The sequence below is a fragment of the Oryx dammah genome, unplaced genomic scaffold (genome assembly GCF_014754425.2).
Source record: "Oryx dammah isolate SB20612 unplaced genomic scaffold, SCBI_Odam_1.1 HiC_scaffold_20, whole genome shotgun sequence".
Lineage (NCBI taxonomy): Eukaryota > Metazoa > Chordata > Mammalia > Artiodactyla > Bovidae > Oryx > Oryx dammah.
Genome location: NW_024070204.1, coordinates 9,611,381 through 9,631,960, shown reverse-complemented (window position 1 = coordinate 9,631,960; position 20,580 = coordinate 9,611,381). Strand labels below are relative to the sequence as shown.

The following is a 20,580-nucleotide window of genomic DNA, read 5'->3' as shown; positions in this document are numbered from 1 at the left end:
TGTAGAAGTGGTTAGAACTTGCTGTGCTGTGCTCAGTCACTCAGCCATGTCTGACTTTTTTGCGACCCCGTGGACTGTAGCCCACAAGACTCCTCTGTCCATGGAATTCTCCAGGCAAGAATACTAGAGTGGGTTTCCATTTCCTCCTCCAGAAAAATCTTCAACTTACTGGTCCTGTCTATAATTGCAGTTGCTTTGGTCCTTTGGGAGCTTCCATGATAGTTCAGTTGGTAAAGAATCTACCTGCAATATAGGAGACCCTGGTTCAATTCCTCGGTCGAGAAGATCCCCTGGAGAAGGGAAAGGTACCCACTCCAGTATTCTTGGGCTTCCCTTGTGGCTTATCTGGTGAAGAATCCGCCTGCAATGCGGGGGACCTGGCTTCGATCCCTGGGTTGGGAAGATCCCCTGGAGAAGGGAAAGGCTACCTACTCCAGTATTCTGTCCTGGAGAATTTCATGGACTGTATAGTCCATGGGGTCGAAAAGAGTTGGACACGACTGAACGACTTTCACTTGGTCCTTTTTATGTAGTTCCTTTCAGTGGAGAAAATGCTGTTCTTAAATAGCACACACTTGGTATTAGAAATCAACCTGACATTTTCTTTTACCATTTAAACATTTTTAATTTCCATCTCTGAGCCAGAAATTAGAAGACAATTGACATAAAGAGATGAATGTGACTTGGTAATTCCCTCAGGTACCTTTCAGAATAGTAAACATATAAACAGAAAGTCCAAAAACATACATGAGAGGTACCATAATAGGAGTATATACACAAGGGAGTATGTACACACAAGGGGGTGTGTACACACAAGGGGGTGTACACACAAGGGGGTGTGCACACACAAGGGGGTGTGTACACACAAGGCGGTGTGTACACACAAGGCGGTGTGTACACACAAGGGGGTGTATACACACAAGGCGGTGTGTACACACAAGGGGGTATACACACAAGGTACAAGAGCATCCCGGGGGTCATTTTTACAAGGAACAAGTCAAGAATGAGCATGCACACTTCCAAGAGCACTAGTTAAAACCTAGGGCTAGAATTCAATGGTTAGAATTCATTTTAAATACACTAGCACATCTCATTATTTAGAAGAATTCCAGCTGCTGCTAAAACAAAGAGACCCCCCCCCCAAATACACATGGGCTCAAACAAGATAGGAGGTAAAAGCTACTTTCTCTGATGTAACAGGTAAAGGAAGGTATGTGAGGAGGGAAGCTCCTCTCTTTGAATTATTTCCCCCTGGCTGACAGCTCTTCTGCCATCTTTAAGGTGTCATGAAGATATGGTCATCCAATGCTACTCTTAGGACAATTATCTACTAAGCAGGAAGCAGAAAAAGACTGCAGATTCGCAGCCGGAAATGTTCTCTTTTGAAAGTCATCTTGGAGCCCTCGTTTTGCCTGATGCGATAAAAGGTGGGGGCAGGGGGGAGGCACTTCATCCGAACACTTCTTGCAAACTCAGTCAAATCAAACTATTTCTCAGCTCCTTCAGGCTTACCACTTAGCTACATTTGTCAGACTTCATCTTCTCATGCCCTCTATGGTTGGCACTAAACTTGGGGCTCTTACTGGCATATCCCTGCAGGGTATGGAGATCGAGTATTCATTTCTGTCTGGGATAGTTTCTCTCCCGACTTGCCCAGGACAAGCCTCCTTGTCCTGTTGGGTTCTCAGCTGGGATGGGGCTGTTGGTAATTGGACTATCTCTGGTCCAAGATGCTTTCCCAGCCCATAACCGCCTTTCCCACTGTTGAGCTCCCTTGAGAGCACACCCTCTCCTTAACCCAGGTAGTCATAGTCCAGTGCCTGCCATTCCAATGCATTCCAATCAACTGGCCGACTAATCCTTCTGCAGCCTCAGGTCCTTAGCCTGGGCCATGTTTTCTCCTGAACCAAGTCTTCCTCCTCCTCCTCCCCTAACTCCTCTCCTCCGCCTCCTTTTTCTCCTCTTCCCTCTCCTCCCCCTTCTTCTCTTCCCCTCCTCCTCCTCCTCCTTCATCTCTTCTTTCTCATTCTTCCCCTCCTCTTCCTTTTCTTCCTTCTTTCCTTTTGAATCATCACACGTCCTCTCTTCAGCTCATGGACCGTTCCTAAAGCCACACCTGCTTTGTCCCTTCCCTCCTCACTGATGGGCTCAGTACATGATGCTGTCATTCTGTTTGCAAAAAAATCAAGTTCTGTCCAAAGATCTCCACCTCAGTTACAATGAATTACCATAACCTTTTCTTTCTTGTTCATCTGTTTTCACGCCAGTGATGTTTCTACTTTTGTTTCACTTACAAAGCTCTTGGCAACTCATATACTTTACTAACACCCCATGGGCTGCCCAAGGCAACTCACTTCTCTTTTGGAAAAACTCTGTATGAGTCTCACACTTCTGTGTTCAGTGCACCTGGGAAACATTCCCCATCTCCCAAATATTGCGTCATGCCTTTCTCTCTTTGCACCCCTTTATTCCTTCTTATTGGGTTACACAAAGGTTCACATGTGGGTTATACATGACCTGCTCCAAGACTGCTCAGCTGCTACTTAAAAAGCATCACTATTCTGGGATGTCCCCCAGGGCCCAGCAGTTAAGACTGCCTTCCAACTCAAGGGGTGCAGGTTCGATCCCTGATCAGGAAACTAAGATCCCACATACCGCACGATGCAGCCAAAAGTTAAATAAATAATTGTGTTTCTAAAAAGCATCACTATCCTAAATCCTTGGATGTCAAGAAAACGTTAGAAGCTTGTGACATCTTTTGAATGAATTGTTAATAATTGACTGTGAATCATCACGTGCTGAGCTAATACTGGGGATTGTCCACACCCACACAAACACACACACAACTGAAAGTTTCAAAATAAAGGCTATTTTCTATGTGTCTCTCACATAAGATCAAACCCATTTTCTTGTCTTCCCTTCTCACTTAGAGCATATCACTGTGTACCATTTTCTCATACCAGAAAAGTATATCTACAACTCGTGCACGTTTTTGGCCATCCATAGCCATTTGTATTCCTCTCAAATCAGTTCTCGGTAAAGCTGAAGGCCTCATCATTTTACAAACACCAAACCATCTTTCCATCCAACAGGAAGGTATATAAAAACTAGGCTTCTAAGGAGGAAAAAGCAAGTTATAGGGGACCTTTCCTGGTTTGTTTCAAACATGGCCAGATTCTCCTCTGTCAATATTGGGAAAAACGGAAGGGAGGGGAAGGTCTCAGCACAGAGGTTTAGGTGAGACAATGAGATGATGGTGAGGAGGCAATACAGTCAGAATCACGGAGAGCAGAGTTAGAGGGAGAGGACTCGGGATCAAGGGGCACAGGAGACCTGTGGGCAGTTATTTAACATCTTTGTGTCTAGATCTCCTCATCTGTAAAATAAGAACAGTAGTGTCACTCTCCCAGGAGTTTGGGGATTAGAAGAGACCACAAATGGACAAGCCAGCATCTCGAGTCTAGGATGAGGTGGTTCTGGGAAAGAGGTCATCTTTGGACCTGAGTTCAGCCTGCCTGAGTTCCAAAAATATCCACTTTGGTCTCCCAAAAGGCACAGAATATCTCCCCAGCGTTAAAAGCATTGCTGATGTTCATCCTACCATATGGGAACATAGCCTCCACGCTCTGAGTTCCATTTTCCTTAGTTTTAGGGAAGAACCCAACGGTGAATGGGCTGCTGAAGCTCAGGTGTCTAGTCTACTCCTGGACCCAGAAATCAGAAGGCTTAGCAATAGTGGAGGGGCAGATGAAAATCATGTCTCAGCATGTCAGGATGCAAATGAAATTTCTCATGGACATGATGGAGAGTTTGAACTGGCTTCATGAAGCTCCTTTCCTTGGGAGGGATATCCCATCCTGACAGCTAAATTTTGAGAAGCGGTTTCCAAACCCTGAGATTTTTTTTTTTTCCATGTCTATGACTTTCTGACCATCCATTCCTTTGCTTCCTGAGATTGGGGCTATGAAATAGTTAATTGCAGTCAAGAGGTGCTGTCGTGTATTCCCTCTGCTCCCCTACCCCCTCACACCTCCTAGAGTCTGAACCACAGTGTAGGGTCAGGAGAAAGTGAACGGTCCAAGTTGATGGGGATAAGAAACTATGTGAATGTGACTTCTCTAACGTAGGACAGGATGAAGTTGTGTGTTTTTTTAATCTCATATTTCATGCAGGGCTGGGCTGAGGATGTGGCAGGCATGGCATATGCCCTACGTTCACTGCCAGAGGGGGCTCCCTGCCTGCCACAGGTGAGAGCCAGCTCTGGGGTGCCTGTCCCCACGGGGAAAGGGGGCGGGGCCCGGCGGGGAGGGTGGGGACTCTGTCCACCTTCGGTGGTCCCCAGGAGGACTCTGCCACAGAATCCAGAACCTCGTGTTATGAATTTCATTTTCTTAGCTCATAAATGAAGTTGCAACCGATTAATCCCTTATACTGGTTGATTTTTGTGGCACACGCTCTTCTCTGGAACACGGTACAGGAGTATAAAGTGTGTATACTCGAATGTCTAGAAAACCTGAGCCTACCTGTGTTTGGTTCAATGAATCTGAATGCTTTATTGTCCTGATATGACAAATACATTTCCATAAAAAGCCTTAGATGTGTTCTACTAAGGCTAACCACCACTAACTCAAAACAAATTGCATGCTTACCTTATAAATTAGACATTGAATTACGGCCCTGGATATGATATATTTTAATTTTTTTAATTTTATAATTTTCACACTTTGATGTCATATGTACCTCTCCTCGGCCATACTGTTTTCCGATTTATTTCCTCCTAATTATTCCGCAAACAACTTAATTGACAGTAATTTCTGTAAGATCTCTGCCCCACTTCCAAATTCAAGTTTCTTTGTTGTTTTTTTTTAAATCACCTGTGTGCAACCATGTATCATTTTCTACTTTTTCCAGGATTTCTTTTCCTCTTCATGTCAATAACCAGCCCTTCCTGTCCCAAACCTCCATATCTTAAAGTATCAGGTATAAAGACACCACACAAATGTCTTTCTTAACTCTTGGACTGAGAAAGCTGGCACCAGAGAAATGAAGTGTGATGAACGGATTAACCCTGAACCCTCTATCCTATGTTGGAGGCAAAAATAAAGTTAAAACCTTTAAATACCTGTGTAACATGCTCAACCTATTCTACAAGGAGGTCTTGATAGTTCAACATTTTTGGCGCCTGTGGATGACAGTCTGAACACCCACAGGCGCTGTTTGCTTGGAGGGCTTCCACCCACCCCAGCTCCTAACGCCTTGGCCTCCGCTCATTTGCAGTGGTCGGTATATATCCGAGCTGCTGTCCGGAAAGAGAAAGGCCTGCCCATCCTCGTGGAGCTGCTGCGGATCGACAATGACCGTGTGGTGTGCGCAGTGGCCACCGCGCTCCGAAACATGGCCTTGGACGTCAGGAATAAGGAGCTCATTGGTACGTCCCCTCCGATTCACCGTGTCTCTACTTTTTTTCTTTTAAATCGAAGTATAATGCATTTCCTGTGTTTGAACCCACATGCAGAACATATATGCGCGTGCAGAAACAGAGCATGTGTTAGAGACCTTGTTTTTCCAGCTCTCCTTCTAGCGAAATCAATGCGCTAATTTATCTTTTAGAATTTAGAGGAAAACACGAAGCTTGTTGACATTCCTAATCCTTGCAAATTAAAAACGACCACAGTGCTGAGCACTGGATACCGTTGTCCTGATCCTCTAAATCCTTGCCAGGCTGTTTGTTTGCTTTCCACGTTGTGAACTGGAATTCTAATAGGATGCGGGGCTCTTCTCCTCTCTGTGTTAAAATTTATTTTTGCATTAGGCCAGATAGGCTCTCCAGTCCTATTTTTCAAGAATCATCTCCCTTTAGTTTAGTATTCAGGAAAGGGAGGATCTTTCATTAATGAAGCATTAAAGAAATCATCCATAAGTCTATCAATTCAACAAATGTTTGACCGTGACCTACTTTGTTCCGGGCCTGTTCGTGCCTAGCATTCGTGAGTGTTCAATCGTGTCCAGCTCTTTGTGACCCTGTGGACTGTCGCCTGTAGACAGGCTCCTCTGTCCATGGGATTCTCCAGGCAAGAATACTGGAGTGGGTTGCCATTCCCTCCTCCAGGGGATCTTCCCAACCCAGGAATGGAACCCGGGTCTCCTGCATTGTAGGCGGATTCTTTACTGCTGCGCTACAGCCCTCTAGGCCTAGAGATGATATCAAAACAGAGGGAAGGCATTGCCCTTGTGGAGTTTACATTCTGGACAGGGGCGACCAACAAAAGACACACAGGAATCCCACAGTATGGTTGAAATGTTCTGTGGGGGAAAGTGGTGCTGAGTCAGGCACACTGTCACTGGTGAGGTTGCAATCTTTTTAAATTGAAGTGAAATTTACATAACATAAAATTAATCACTTTAAAATGTACCTTTCGGATGGCATTTAGTATTTATACAGTGTTGTACCACCTGCGTCAAGTTCCAAAACATTTTTGTGACCCTGAAGAAAACCCTGTGCATGCTAAGTCACTTCAGTCGTGTCCAACTCTTTGCAACCTTATGGACTTGTAGCCCACCAGGCTCCTCTATCCATGGGATTCTCCAGGCAAGAATTCTGGAGTAGGTTGTCATGCCCTCCTCCAGGGGATCTTCTTAGAGTTCCAAGATTGAACTTGTGTCTCTTTTGTTTTCTACATTGGCAGGTGGGTTCTTTCCCACTAGCACCACTGGGAAGCCCCCAGACTCTGTACCCATTAAGTAGTCACTCCCTATTTACCCCTCCTCCCATCCTCTGGCAGCCAGCAGTCTGCTTTTTGTTTCTGTGGATTTTCTTATTCTGGATATTTCATGTAAATGGAATCATGTAAGATATGAGCTTTTGTATCCGGCTTCTTTCATTTAACATCAGAGATCGTGGGTTTGAGAGGTCAAAGTCAAGGTGACAGCTGTTGCAAAGCTAACATTTGAGCAAAGACTTGAAGCCAATGAGGTGGGGCCCAGTGGTTCTTTCAGGGGAAGACTATCTAAGCTGGAGGAGCGGCCTCTGCAGACAACCCTCCAGAAGGGGATCTGGGAGCAGGCTGATGGTGGGTTCAAGGTCTCTGGGGGCCTGGTGTGCCTGGTGCATAGTGGGTGATGGGAGTCCAGGTTGTCCAGGTTGAAGAGATGCTCTAGATCCCCCCTCCTGTAATTGGGAGGATGCTCAGGCCAAGGCTGATTGATGCCTGGAGAACTGATGAACGACCAGGATCTGCCCAGGGAGAGACATGACCTCCCCATAGACCACTGACCTCCTGGGGTGAAAGAGATGACTCCGGTAGGGTGGTTGATCAATACAGCATGAAGCCTGGCAAGTCTGAACGCAGGTAATAGGTATCAGCGGGGATCAGACAGCAGGGAGCTAGACCATGCATCGTGGCAAAGGTTCTGGTTATGCGCCCTCAGGGGGTCTGGGGGAAGCAGGTGAGAGTGAGTGAAGAGGGACGACTGCATTCCTGGGGCAGTTGGAATACCAGGCATGGGTTCAAATTTCATACACAGATTATGCATAGAGACAGTGGTCTATTTCCTCTATCCAGATTCCTGAGAGTGACGTACTAGGCTCTTGGTGATCTGGGAACCAGCCACTTTCCACCCCACAATACCCATCATATCCTCCAATAAACATCAAGTGTTTGCAGGTCTCTCTTGGTTTGGGAGAAGGCAATGGCAACCCACTCCAGTTCTCTTGCCTGGACAATCCCATGGACGGAGGAGCCTGGTAGGCTGCAGTCCATGGGGTCACGAAGAGTCGGACACGACTGAGCGACTTCACTCACTTCACTTTGATTTAGTGGCTAAGTCATGTCCGACTCTTTTGTGACCCCGTGGGCTGTCGCCCGCCAGGCTCCTCTGTCCATGAGATTTCCTAGGCAAGAATACTGGAGTGGGTTGCTATTTTGTTCTCCAGGGGACCCTCCTGACCCAAGGATCAAACCTGGTCTCCTGCATTGTAGGCAGATTCTTTACCGACTGGGCCAGCAGGGAAGCGGGTCTCTAAGCCACTTATTCACTCACAGGGACCAGATTTCAAATCTCTGTCTAATAAATGCAGTTATTTGTTATGCTTGCAGTGCATCATCAGGCATGCAATAAGCTCACAACTTGATATTTATACTTAGTTTGAATTTAAATGTGGGTGGTAGATGTTACATGTTTAAACTACACTGTTAGGCCTCTGTGTATTTGCTTTCCTTTTCCTTACTTGTTTGTTTCAGACAGGAGAGAGCAGTGGCTTCCAATCAAATCCCAGCGCTCCTCTGTACCATGGAGGAAAAATCAATAGCTAATCACTCTGCTACTTGGATAGGAGCTACTAGGTGTTGTGATTTGTGTGTTTTATTTCTTTTGGTGGATTAAAATATAACAAAGTAGGGAACTATTGATTGATTTTCTAGCTTCAAGGCGTCTCTTCTCTCCAGGAAGTCAGTTATCTAGAACTGTCTCTGAGGCAGGAACATTTGGAAGTCCATATTGCCCATGTTAAATTAAGCCTCTACTATCAAATGTCACCAGACAGGAAAGGGAGCCAGCCGTTTAAAAATAGGAGTGAAAATATCTCAGTCATAGGCTTTAAGGAATCAATATCTTTTCTCCTTGAGTAAGAAAAGCAGAATTGAACGAAAGAGCACACTATTCTCTTCCATCTGGGAGAAAGGAAATGTGACCTTTGCTAACTCTTTTGCTTTAAATATTGTATCAAAGTAATGGGTTTTTATGAGACAATGCTATACAGAACTTTATCTATTGAAAAGAAAGCTGCAGTGACTTTGAACCAAGAACAAAAACAAAATTGAACTTGGACTTTTCTCTATCAACTTAATCAAAATTTGGGGGTGTGTATGTATGCTAATGCTTTAGTCATGTCTGACTCTTCGTGACGCCATGGACTGTACCTCGCCAGGCTCCTCTGTCCATGGGGCTCTCCAGGCAAGAATTCTCGAGCGGATTGCCATGCCCTCCTCCAAAGCCTCTTCCTGACCCAGGGATCAAACCTGCATCTCTTACATCTACCTGCTTTGGCAGGTGGGTTCTTTACCACCTGTGCCACCTGGGAAGCCCCAAGCTTTGGGGACCTGGTATTAAAGATAGTCTGAAAACTTGCAGGTAGATGCCTCTGGCATGAATCTCACATCTCTGCCTGCAATAGTCTGCCCACCACGCGCACGGGAGGTCTGACAGGCATCTCAAATACAACATCCCCAGACCTGAGTTCCTTGTTTTCTCTCCCAAGCCCAGTCCTTCCACAGGCTTCCCCGCGGTGACCTGTGCTTGCACTGGTCCTTTGATTCTGCGCTCTCATACCCAATCCATCGGCAGGTCTGGCTTCCTTCTGAATTTTCCCAGAACCTGACACTCCTCATCCTCATCGCCTTGTCTCTCCCCCATGCCCACCAAATCTCATCCTCTCTCACCTCGGTCATTACCATGGCCACTTTCCAGATCTCCTTGCCCCCCACCCCAGTGCCACCACCTACTCTCAAAGGAGCAGCCAGAGTGGTCCTGTCGAAACCTGACCGCGTGTCTTTTCTCCTTTTAAAACCCTGCATCAAAAATAAAAAATAAAAAAATAAAAAATAAAACCCTGCATCAGCTCCTCGTTTCTCTCAGTGTGAAGGTAAGGTCCTGTCAGGCAGGCGCGGCTCTGTGCGATCCAGCTCTGTTCCCTCCCCAGCCCCACCTCCTCTCTCACTGGCTGCTGCTTCACTGTGGTTCCTTCGTGACCTAAGCCACAAGCCTGCCTCAGGGCCCTTGAACATGCGGCTCCCTGCACCCCATCTCCGCTTCCTTCAGATGTCCATGCGGTTATTCCTCAATCCCTCAGGTCTTTACTCAAGTGTTACTTTCCCAAGACAACCTTTTCTGGTGCCTCTTCTTCAAATCCTACCCCCTTTTACTGCTTTCTCGATCTTCATAGCACTAATCACCCTCTGACATGGAACGTATGATTTATTTATCTTGTTTCTTGGCCGTCTCCCTGCACTGGAATGTTACCCTACTGAGAGGGGGAGGTTCCATCTTTTGTGTTTACTGATGTAGATCGTGTGCCTAGAACAACAGCTGACCCATACCAGGGATTCAACAGTATTTGCTGAATGAATCACTGAATTATTCATGATTTCTTCCTGTCTGGCCAAGATGTTATAGTGAACTGCAAATCAGCAAAACTTAAAGTAAGAAAAAAAAAAAAAACTAAACAAAAATATTTATATTAATAAAGAAAATCATCCCCAAATCAGTTCATTATCCTACTAAAGTTTACTAGATGTATACAGCCACTCATAATTTCAGAAGAAATCCAGTTGTTTCCATCACAGGGGTCCAGTTTGAATTACATCTCTTCTTAGATTGTTCTTTTAATTAAGGGTGGAGGGAGGGACAGCTACTATAACTCTGAATAAGGAATGGTTCATCTTCCTTGGACTCCATGATACGAAAAAGTTCAAATAAACTATTGAACAATAATTACCCCACCCCATAAGCTCTAATGAGGATCTGATAGAATAAATTCCATTTGATCGTGGTGTATGATCCTTTTAATGTATTGTCAGATTCTGTTTGCTAATATTTTGCTGAGGATTTTTGCATCTATGTTCATGAGTGATATTGGTCTATAATTTTCCTTTTTTGTGGTATTTTTGGTTTTGGTATCTGAGTGATGGTGGCCTCGTAGAATGACTTTGAAAGTATTCTTTTCTCTGCCATTCTTCAGAAGATTTTGAGAAGGATAGATGTCAGCTCTTCTCTAAATGGTTGATAGAATTTGCCTGTGAAACCATCTGGTCCTGGGCTTTTGTTTGTTGGGAATTTTTAAATCGCAGATTCAATTTCAGCACTTGTGATGGTCTGTTCATATTTTCTGTTTCTTCCTGGTTCAATTTTAGGAGATTGTACATTTTTAGAATTTTAGAATTTGTAGATTGTACCTTTCTAGAATTTGTCCGTTTCTTCCAAGTTGTTCATTTTATTGGCATATAGTTGTTGTCTTTCAGTCCCTAAGTCGTGTCTGACTCTTTGTGACTCCGTGGACTGCACCATGCCAGGCTTCCCTGTCCTTCACTGTGTCCTGGAGTTGGTTCAGTATCCTGTCCACTGAGTCGATGATGGCATCCAACCATCTCATCCTGTGCCACCCCCTTCTCCTCCTGCCCTCAGTCTTTCCCAGTATCAGGGTCTTTTCCAGTGGGTTGGCTCTTTGCTTCAGGTAGCCCAAGTATTGGAGCTTCAACTTCAATATTTGTCCTTCCAATGAATATTCAGAGTTGATTTCCTTTAGGATTGATTGGTTTGATCTCCTTGCTGTCCAAGGGACGCTTACAGTAAATAATCTCTTATGATCCTTTGTATTTCTGTGATGTCCATTTTAACTTCTTTTTCACTTGTAATTTTATTGATTTGAGTCCTCTCTTTTTTTTTTCTTGATGAATCTGGCTGAAGGTTTATCAATTTTATCTTTTCAAAGATCAGCTTTTAGTTTCATCGATCTCTTCTATTGTTTTCTTCGTCTCCATGCCATTTATTTCTGCTCTGATCTTTGTGATTTCTTCTGCTAGCTTTGTGTTTTATTTCTTCTTTCTGTAGTTGCTTTATGTGTAAGATTAGGTTGTTTATTTGTGATTTTTCTGATTTCCTAAAGTAGGATAGTATTACTATCAACTTCCCTCTTAGAACTGCTTTTGCTGCATCCCATGGGTTTTGGATTTTTGTGCTTTCATTTTCATTTGTCTCCAGGTATTTTTTATTTCCTATTGGGTTTCTTCTAAACAATTCTTTTTTTAAAAAAGGTAGTCTAGAAAGAGCATCACATCTTCTGCCTCTCCCTGTCTTCCCATGCAGGCTGCGCCCATGGCTCTGTGGGTGTCTCTGCCATGAGAGATAAGTAGGCTACGGGGAGATCTTCGTGTTCTTCTGAATGATGTAGTGCTGTGGTCCAGGTGACTGCACATCCATCCACTTCTTTGCAGCCTTGCAAAATGTTCATTATCCTCCTGTGTAAAGCGTCATTTCATCATTCAGAAAGGGTTTCTTTTTCATGGTGATAATTAGCTTCGGCGAAAAGAACAAAACAGTACTGTCCTGCTCTAGCACATTTACCAAAATGCCATCCATTTCAGCATGTTGACAGTTCCTGATGAAGACGGCAGGTGCTTCTTCTGCCATCAAGCCAACAAGCAAAACTCTAACAACATGAAAAGCTTTTCACATATGAACACTAGATAGGAAAGATACCAGGGTGGTAGCACCAACTGCCTCTTATCTCTAACCACTCTTTCTGATGAATTCTTCATCCAGACCAGCCTTCCTACCGTTGTCCCTGCTCATAAAGCTTTACCTGAGCAGTTCCCTTCCCTCGCCTGTGCTTTCATCTCTGTGCATTTACCCACCTTCCCCCCCACACACAACCCTAGTCATCACTCAGAGCCCCAATGAACACTGCTCCTTGAACACAGAACAGAGGTAGATGGCACCTACTTGATTAAGAAAATCTTTTCATTTATCTTTGAGGGCAGGAGAAATAGGGGGTGACCAAGGATGGTTGGATGGCATCAGCGACTCAATGGACATGAGTTTGTGCAAGCTTCGGAAGATGGTGAAGGACAGGGAAGCCTGGCGTGCTGCAGTCCATGGGGTCGCAAAGAGTCGGGCATGACTGAGCAACTGGACAACAGCAGAGGCACCGGGGAAGCAGATTTCCATTTTATAATTTATTTTTGTGCTGTCTTTCTCGTTTTCTGCATCGCATCTCCTCCCAGCGAGATAATAAACAGGAGTCAGGCACCATATTTATTTCCATGTTCTTCCACGCCCAGCCCTTTGTTGTGCTCAGTACATATTTGCTAAACTAATTCTCTGGTGAATAAAGTGGATTATTTATTCTGGAGAGCAGATCTAGAGGAGGTTTGGGGAATCCCACGTAGAGAGAGGGCAGGGAAGAGGATGCTCTTTTCACAGCATCCAAGGAAGAGAGGAAAGAAAGATGGTCAGATGCTGCCAGAAATCCTGGACTCGAGTCAAACTTATTCTGTTGCCACTTTGGAAGAGGCTTGGGTTGGGTGGGCAATGCTTTCTGCGTGTGCCCTGACAGTTCCTAAAGGTTGGAAGAACCGCTACACCCCTGCGGGTGGTATTGGCAGAGCTCACAGGGCACCCTCCCTTCGCTTCCCTGGGAGATGGCTTCCTGCCACCCTTTCAGGCAGGCGAGCCAGGCTGGAACGCTGGGAGTATCTTCCTGGCTGCCTCGCTCCCCTCCCTGGACTGAAGAGAGGGACCTTCGCTGCTGTGTGAACCTGGCCCTTCCTTCCCCAGCTCATCTCAGTCCTCTAGTCACGTCCTCTCTGCCCTGCACAATCCCTTCCCTGTGCTCTGTCATCATCTGGAGATTGGGTCACCACATTTGGAATCAAAGATAAATTAAATAATTTGAATTACGCCTCCATACAATCATATGATCTGACCTATTCTTGACATCGGGCCAACCATCTCTTCACCTTTCCGAGCTTCTTCTATCCAACACCTTCTCAACCCGATCCAGCCTCAAAGGGAGAGCCAGACTCCGACTCTTGCTGGCATCAGGAAGGGCTATTTCCCAGGGAAGTCTGCTGGCTCCCAAACACTGCTGTCCCCCAAGAGAGACGGAGGAGAAGGGACCCCCAAATCCCCAGGGTCATGTAGCAGTGCACATCACACACTTTCCCACTCTCACGAAATCATGAACAAAGTAAAGGGAGTTTCTTGCCCAGGAATTAAGTATTATGGAAGCCTCAAATCTACCGCTATTTCCCTCCTGCCTCAAGGCTGTCTGATCATCCCTTTCATTCATTCCAGGGAGGGCATTCCCTTCCTAGCTTTTTTTCTTGCCCTAATCTGTTTGAAATACTAAGATAAAAGATTTTATCTCACCACTCTGATGATTCTCTGTAGACAGTGGTTGCTGATTATATTTGAAGGGCACCATAAAAATGTTGTCTTTAAGCGGAAATGAAGATAGAATAAAGAAAATGGTAATGTTGATGGAATGAGAATCACCCCTTCCCCCCAGCCGCTGCCCTTGTGTCAGATCTTTACTTGGTGAGAAATGTCTTTTTTTTTGGAGACAGGGGAGGGAAAAACGGCGGGGGAACCTTCATTGTATCCAAACTGCCCTAAGTGTTGTGCCGCTTTGTAAACATTCGCTTTTATTTCATGATCTCACCGCTGAAATTTCAAGGTGTATACCCATGGAATTCTAGACTTAGTAGCACTGATCTGCACCAGCTAGTCCAGTGCTAGAGAATCCGCCTGCCAGTGCAGGAGGCATGGGTTTGATCCCTGGGTCAAGAAGATCCTCTGGAGAAAGAAATGGCAGCCCACTCCAGTATTCCTGCCTGGAGAATCCCATGGACAGAGGAACCTGGGGGCTACAGTCCATGGGGTCGCAGAGTCAGACATGACTGAAGAGACAGCAGGCAGCACGATCTTCCTCCATACTTTGGGATAGATTTTACCTAGTTCTTGAATCGTGAGGACTTGTTGGTGGTAGTTGCTCAGTCGTGTCCACTCTTTGCGACCACAGGGGCTGTGACCTGCTGGGCTCCCCTGTCCATGGGATTCTGCAGGCAAGAATACTGGAGTGGATTGCCATTCCCTTCTCCAGGGGATCTTCCCGACCAGGACAGATACCTAAGTCTGTGCTCCATCTCCATGAAGCTGCATTCCATGCCTCAGAGTTTGTCTAAATTCTTTGGCCAACTCACTGGAAAACACCCTCAAGCTAGGAGAGATTGAGGGCAGAAGTGGGCAACAAAGCATGAGATGGTTGGATGGCATCACCGACTCAATGGCATGAGTTTGAGCAAACTCTGGGAGACAATGAAGGCCAGGGAAGCCAGGCGTGCTGCAGTCCATGGGGTCACCAGGAGCCAGTCACGACTCAGCCTGAACCGCAGTAGGAATGAAACACGTCCTGGTCTTCATCCTCTGTGTATTCAGAATATCACGCTGTACTCAAAGCGTCTCCTAGGGCTCTTAAAAGGTATAGCACTACCTTTTAAGTACACACGTGTGTGTGTTTTATTACTTTCTCAGCTCATGCCAGTGGCTTCCATGTAGCAGAGCCCCCTGGGATGTGGGTATCCGTTCCTGGAGCAGACCTTTCACAGGCCACTCACCACAGCCTCGTGGGCACCTTCTCTATCTGCATGTCTGACCCTGGGAACCCCACCTGTGCCCAGGGAAAGACTCGAATCTCTGGAAACCTCAGTGCAACCTGGGAGGCAGTGTGTTATTTTTATTCCTGGGAAATGTGTAAGCTTTACTTTATTAAGTAGGTTTGAAGACATTTTTAGAGGCATACCTTCTCTGCATTTGAAAACATGTTTCTTCAGACCCTGGCAGATGTTGTTTTAATTAAAACACATGTAATTTCAATTAGTATTTTTAAACGAAGCCCGCTTTCCCAGACAAGGTCTTTTTTCAGAGCATCCTTTGCTGACTCATTTTTAATAACTTGATTTCTGGAGCCAGATTCTAGCAGCCAGAGAGCTGTGTGCTTTGGCCAAAACTTGGTATCTTCAGATTACGCGCCCGTGTTAGAGCCCTCATCTCCCAAACCCCAGAGCCTAATCTCATGAATGCTGCCTCCCTGTCCAGCAAAGGCTTGGGTACTTTGTTAATTAACTTCAGACACCTGTTGGGGAATTTTGGCGGCTGTGTCTGGCAGATAAGAATTCCTTGGAAGGGCAAATGGTAAGTAAATTGAAGAGCCAATGATTATTTTATTAAACAAGACTTAACGATTGGCCCCTTGGAAATATTCCATGTGGGGAAAAGGCAAAACTGACTGAGCAGTTTGCAGTTGATTCAGACTTCAGGACCTCTGCTTAAAGACCTCAAAGAAAAGAAAGAAAAAAAAAAAAAAAGACCTAACTTTACTTGGACCACTTCAGTTTTTATTTTAATGCCAAACAGTTTCAGAAAAAAATGTTTAGAGGAGAGCATGCATTCGAAATGAAATACCTCTCCCAAATACCCCAATTCTTGAGAAATAGAAAAGAGGATTTTAACAGAATCTTGTTTTTGAAGTTATATTCCTTCTGCATGTTAACTGCTATCTTTTCCCCTTGCCATTAGTGGGTGGGTGGGTAGAGGGGGCATTTCATCATGTGGAAATAAGTTGTTATTTTTACTCAGGAATACTAAAAGTAATAGATTAGAAAGTACTTTGTAAGTTTGAAAATGAATACTCTTTTAGCCATTCTGCCTTGTGTTTGATTTTATTTGGTATCCTGGATCTCAAGGAATTGCAGAGCAGACAAGGACACATGTAACTGGGGTAGGGTGTGTGCATAGACCGTAGATTGAATGGACCAGTGGTCCTGACCCGGAGGATGCACGAGGCAGTAAGACGAGGAGGAGGCAGGCACTGAAGAGGGGTGAGGGGTCCAGGCCAGGAAAAAGGACACAGCGAGCCCCAGAAGAGTCCAGAGCCCCAGAAGGTGATGGCCGATTGGAGGGGCAGCTCCCCCAGCATCTGGGCATCCAGGCCAGGAGCTATAGATTTTGCCACTTGAGAAAAAGTAGGCTTTTTCTTGAGATGCTTTGAGAATAGAAAGCCCTTCTGCCAAACTGGGATCAAAAAGCAAGAGAATCAGGCAGTTCCCAGAAGTCTCTCCTCAAAAAGTCCTAAGAGTTCTTTCAAAATGCTTAGTTGCAATTTAGAGATTCCTTCACTTAGAACCAAGAAAGTTAACAAAAATTTACCATGTCTGAGACACTCATTTTTTCAAACTTAAAATGAAATTCCCTATCCAATTTTGCATACGATAACGTCTTTGAACAATGTCAGGTAAAATAGCAGCTTTGGCATGGAATGATAAAGGACAAACGACTTGTTTCCGAAAACATGTAATATCCTTTGAATCCCACATTTTCTCATCCTGACTATTTAATGTGGGCAACTGAACTTGAGACGGTACCGACCCGGCTGGTGCAGGCATATGGTAATGTACAAGGTGTTGATTTCATTAGGAATCACTAACATCCCAGCATCAACCTTAGAGGGTATTCAAGGTAGATTAAAGGATAAGAAATTCCCACGGTCCTCATTTGCGGACTTGAACAGTTTAATTTACTCATCAGAGAGTCACAGCTATGAAATGGCACATGGTATTAAACTTTTAAACTGAATATTAACTGCATAGACTAATACTGCCTGGTGTTTCTGTGAGTCAGGTTCATTATAAGTGACCTTATTACTCTTTTCTTTTGAGGGGAGGCAAGGGGGTTACTTTTTAAAAATTGATGGATAATTGATTTACAATACTGTGTTAGTTTCAGGTATACAACAGTCATTCAGTTATACATTTTTTCAGACTTTTTTTCTATTTTTAAGTTATCGTATTGAATATAGTTTCCTGTGCTATACAGCAGGACCTTGTTGTTTATGTATTTTATATAGTGGTGTGTATCGGTTAATCCCATACTAATGATTTATCCCTCCTCCACCTTCCCTATTGGTAACCATAAGTTGTTTTCTATGTCTTGAGTCTATTTCTGTTTATAAATAAAGTCACCTCTATTATATTTTAGATTCCGCATGTAAGGGATACTATATAGTATTTGTCTGATTCACTTCATTGAGCACAATAGTTTCTGGGTCCATCCATGTTGATGTGGATTCTTTTTCATGACTGAGTAATACTCCACTGTATATGCATCCACATCTTCTTTATCCACTCATCTGCCTATGGACACTTAGGTTGCTTCCATGCCCTGGCATGTACATAGTGCTTTAATGAACACTGGGGTGCATGTGTCCTTTCAGATTCGAGTTTTCGTCTTTTGAGGGGTTTACGCCTAAGAGTGGGATTGCAGGATCATATCGTAGCTCTATTTTTAGTTTTTGGAGGAACCTCCATTGTGGCTGCCCCAGTTTACATTTCCACCAACAGTGTAGGAGGGTTCCCCTTTCTCCTCACCCTCTCCAGCATTTATTATTTGTAGAGCTTTTGATAATTGCTATTCTTTTTGAGGAGTTAATGTTGTGAATTATTATTCTTAATGCTTAGAGTGGGAAAGATTAACCTGTCATATTCTCCTGAAAGGGTTTCCCAGGTGGCTCAGTGGCAAAGAATCTGCCTGCCCGTGCAGGAGACAAGAGTTCGATCCCTAGATCAGGAAGATCCCCTGGAGAAGGCAATGGCAACCCACTCCAGTATTCTTGCCTTGAGAATCCCATGAACAGAGAAGCCAGGTGGGCTGCAGTCCATGGGGTCACAAGAGAGTCAGACATGACTTAGGAATTAACAACAGTTCTGACTGGTGTGAGGTGACACCCCATTGTGGTTTTGATTTTTATTTCTCTAATAATTAGTGATGTTGAGTGTCATTTCATGTGCCTGTTGGCCATCTGTATGTCTTCTTTGGAGAAACATCTATTTAGCCACCTTGTCACTCTTAAAATGTTAGAATAGAGGGCGTGTGTGAGAGATGACCCACAGGCTGTCACCAGCAAATCATTTTGGACCAAAGGGTCTCCTGCAGGGAACAATGCCTCAACTCACTTCCTCAGACCACAGCTCCCCACAAATGGGTCACAGAGTGTGCTGAATCTTGGTTGTGCTTAGGCCGCAGGAAGGTCTGGGAAGCAAACACCTAGATCTGTAGCCCCCAGCAGGGCTCAGCTCTGACCCCAGGATGTGTTAGCATTTTCTACATGCTGAGGAAACAGTTTAGAAATTCTCTCTGATACAAGCCTTCCACCTGCACAGCCCAACATGAGACACCCACTTTCTGTCATTCTATCTGAAACACAGAAGTTTAACTTTCAGGTTACCCTCCCCTTTGCTCCTCATTCTAACCCAAACTGTAGTTTTGTATTTGCCCTCATTCTTCCAAAAATGGAAAATGAACAGAAATGGATACTCTGGGGGGTGGGGGAGGCTTTCTTTCTTTTCTTTATCCTTAGACAGGAAACCCATCAGGATGTCTTGTTGATACTTCTTCAGAGAGTTTGTTTTTTTTTTTAATTCATTTCCCTTCATATGTACTACCCCTTTCAATTTCAGCCAGCAGCATGGTAAGTCCAGGGCATGCCCATGGTGTCTTGCCTGGCTCACTATGTCACTCTCACCCTTTCTGAGTTCCCACCATTAAATCACAGCTGCCATCTTAATCTTTGTAAAGTCCTCCAGTAAAGGAATATTTAGTGTTTCCATGATATGAATGACACAAAGTGAACTCTGCTGCCTGATTTTATTTTTCAATAAAGCAGTTTGTATTAAGGCTCCTTCAAGAGTCTCCATTCTTCCTAGCCTGGACATGTCTCTCTAAATCGTACTCAGACCTCCAAAGTATGTGAAATACTCATATATCATGGTTTCTAAGAGAAAACTTTCCTCATTTTCTTCCTTTCTTTTCCTTTGGCTTTTTCTCCTCTACTCTACTTCAAGGCTGTGTTCTGGGTCAATCTTCTGTAAAGCTTATCATATCAGTTCTTTATTTCTTAAATTGTATTTTCCAGTTCTAGAATTCCCACATGGTTCTTTCTTATAGTTTACAATTCTCTCTGAGTTTATTTATTTATTTATATATTTTGGAGGCATGTTGTCCATTTCCCTACTCGATACTTAGCATCTGTATAGTAGTTAAGCTCCTTGTCTGTTATTCTGCTTTCTGGGTTATTTGTGGATTTGCCTGTATTGACTATCCTTTCTCTTAATTTTCAGTCATATTTTCCTGTTCCTTTGCATGTCTTGTGATTTCTTATTTATGCTAGATATTGTGTCTTAAAATAGAGTTGTAGGTAATACATACCCCACCAAAGCACCCCATTACTTCTATTGGTCTGCTAAGGTGGAGGGCTGAGTTAATCTAATGTGTATTTTAACTGTACCTGGGCTTTAGTTAAAGTCAGCTTTTAGCACTGCGTTCAAATGTTTTAAGAGCATGATCAGGATTTAAGCACCAGTTAGTTGGTTTGAGAAGCAGAGCACACACAAATTCTGAATATTTCTCTGTGCATCACAGCCCAGCTGTGCGTTTCTCAGTCAGAGATGTCTAGATCTCTGCACTGTCTACATTTTTCAGACCTTAAGCAATTTTGCCCTCAGAGTGTGTATCCAACCCCAGTACTTGTGGTTCCTTAGTTCACAGCCATCCTCCCAGCTGGGCTCTCTCCCCACTGTCCCTGCTCTGACCCTTCTCTTTCCACATGAGCTTTTCTACCCTCCAGTTCCCACAGTTGCCCTTTCAACACTTCCCTTTGATCCAGTGCTTACCCATCCTCTAAGACAAATTCAGGTTCCACCCCCTTTATTTCCCTTTTTTAGAAAAAAAAATTATTTTAATTGGAGGCTAATTACTTTACAGTATTGTGGTGGTTTTTGCCATGCATCGACATGAATCAGTCATGGGTGTACATGTGTCCCCCATCCCAAACACCCCTCCCCCCTCCCTCCCCACCCCATCCCCCTGGGTTGTCCGAGAGCACCAGCTTTGAGTGCCCTGCTTCATGAATCGAACTTGTACTGGTCACCTATTTTACATACGGTAGCATACATGTTTCAGTGCTATTCTCTC

General features: G+C 44.4%; 1 protein-coding gene across 2 annotated transcripts in view; it reads left to right on the top strand.

Moving 5' to 3' along the window:
* The window catches only part of CTNND2 (catenin delta 2), a 1,103,557-nt gene that overhangs the window by 981,650 nt on the left and 101,327 nt on the right, over window positions 1–20,580 (top strand). For both annotated transcript variants that reach the window (XM_040262515.1, XM_040262516.1), the window contains 2 exons: window positions 4,173–4,247; window positions 5,278–5,428. In XM_040262515.1, the coding sequence (XP_040118449.1) occupies window positions 4,173–4,247; window positions 5,278–5,428 (226 nt within the window). The remainder of the gene's footprint in view (window positions 1–4,172; window positions 4,248–5,277; window positions 5,429–20,580) is intronic.